The 1,828-nt window shown below is 31.3% G+C and overlaps 1 protein-coding gene across 5 annotated transcripts; it reads right to left on the bottom strand.

Annotated features, from left to right (window-relative positions):
* Positions 1-276: 276 nt before the first annotated feature.
* LOC112459145 (ribosome biogenesis protein BOP1 homolog) lies at positions 277-1,661 on the bottom strand. Of its 5 annotated transcripts, none has more exons than XM_025023130.1 (4): positions 1,366-1,661; positions 936-1,116; positions 641-685; positions 277-564 (listed from the first exon to the last, which is right to left on the bottom strand). In XM_025023130.1, exons 2-4 carry the CDS (start codon positions 962-964, stop codon positions 423-425), a joined length of 216 nt encoding a protein of 71 aa, XP_024878898.1. In that variant the 5' UTR covers positions 965-1,116; positions 1,366-1,661; the 3' UTR covers positions 277-422. The 5 variants fall into 5 exon arrangements, 3 of the variants coding, with proteins under 3 accessions (XP_024878898.1, XP_024878919.1, XP_024878908.1); XM_025023151.1 differs by having other exon boundaries at positions 936-1,094; XM_025023140.1 differs by lacking the exon at positions 1,366-1,661 and adding an exon at positions 1,164-1,359 and having other exon boundaries at positions 936-1,094.
* Between the last annotated feature and the right edge of the window lie 167 nt (positions 1,662-1,828).

Below are 1,828 nucleotides of genomic sequence, written 5' to 3'. Positions count from 1 at the left end.
AAATAGCGCAATTGTTATTTATTTACGTTTATGTTTTTAAGTAGACCTGTGTTTTACTCTTGTAAAATTAAACATCTTTTTGTAACAGTGTTATTCAGCTGATTAGGGCATTTATTATCAAATGAAAGTAACTTAATGAAGCATAACATATATCAAAAGACACGGTAGTGTCTCGCGCCAAGTAAATATAACTTCAATGCAAGTGTACGAGTTTCTATATTTTGTTATTATGTGCGAATTTATATCATTTATATTAAAAGAAATTTATATACGAAGTAAAAAAATAGATAACATGTATTTTATGTACCTATATTACATCAAATTGGGGCAAAATGTAATAGAATAATTTTTTTCTTACAACGGCAATACCTGTAGATGTTCTAAACATTTGTATGTACTTATTTATGTATACATTACTACATTCATACAATAAAGTCTGCGTCAGCGGAAAATACCCACAGTTCAATAGGATGAAACGTGACGTCCAAAATGCCAAAATCATTATATGACTCATGATTACACAATCTTTTCAGTGACACAATTAACGGATTTTGTAGCAGATCACTGGAAAAGAAAATACAAGCGTCATGCATTATATGTATTAAAATCAAATATCGACAAGTATGGGGAGATATCTTACTTGTACACCATTCCATAAGACACAATTAGCGCCCTATCATTAGCTCTAGAAGCAAATAGAAAATAAGGGTTGTGAAATGCTATAACACATACGCCAGTCCCATTTAATCACAATGTTTGATAAGGTTCTTTACTGAAATCTAAATCAAACCAAAGTATTTTGCGATCAATGTACTAAAAAATTATCATTCCCTAAAAAATAATTCATAGCGTTTATGATATGAATATATATATATATATATATATATATATATATATATATATATAAAATTTCATAACAAAACATAATAGCTTACCTGGATGAATGTCCATTGTTGATATCCATTGTAAATTAGATAATAATTTTTTAACCATTACCTGTTGTACAAGATCGTATATTCTCATTTTATCCATTGTCATACTGGCATGTAATCCCATTCTAACGATCAGCAGGTTTTACCATATCCAATGTACTTCTGAGAGAACAAATCGTCATGTCTGTATCGGTGCATTGTTAATTATCATTATTATCAATAAATTTTTACATTCTTGAGTCAACGATATTAAAATCGCGATTACGACAAAACATGTTAACAGAATACTTTGAATAGGAGCACTAGCGGAGTAGAACAAATTGTCTTTTGCCAATAAAAGTCAAAGTGTATATAACTATACGAATAATCATATTCGTACATAAAACGTGAGAAAGAAACACGTCGAAACAAAAGTTTATCAATATCGGATTACTTGATTTATACAATATATCTTCCTCTAAAAGGTATTGCTTCTCAAAAGGAGTACACATTTGTAGGTACTCCATTATGGCAGACGTAATTACAGTAATTGCAGACGAGTTGATGATGATAAGATATACGTGACGGCCGGAGCAATAACTTACTGGAGGATTCAAATCGCGTCCTTTGTAAATAATATTTCTCCAACTAATGTCACGGAGTCATACGTCCAATGGCGTAAGAGTACGGTTTGTTCTATTGTTTAGGAAAACGATTGACCACCAAACGTTTTAACGATGATATTCGTGACCACCAAACGATTCCGCGTCGAATGAACCCTATCAAAGACAATTTGATTGATAAATAATATTTATCTATTAAATTACCGAGCTAACGTCACGGAGTCATGCGACCAATGGCGTGAGAGTACGGTTTTTTCTATTTCTTAGGAAAACGATTGACCACCAAACGTTTTA

This window comes from Temnothorax curvispinosus, unplaced genomic scaffold, assembly GCF_003070985.1.
Source record: "Temnothorax curvispinosus isolate PA1 unplaced genomic scaffold, ASM307098v1 QBEX01000915.1, whole genome shotgun sequence".
NCBI lineage: Eukaryota > Metazoa > Arthropoda > Insecta > Hymenoptera > Formicidae > Temnothorax > Temnothorax curvispinosus.
Note: the sequence above shows the minus strand (reverse complement) of the source record. Positions and strands in the feature narration are given on the sequence as shown.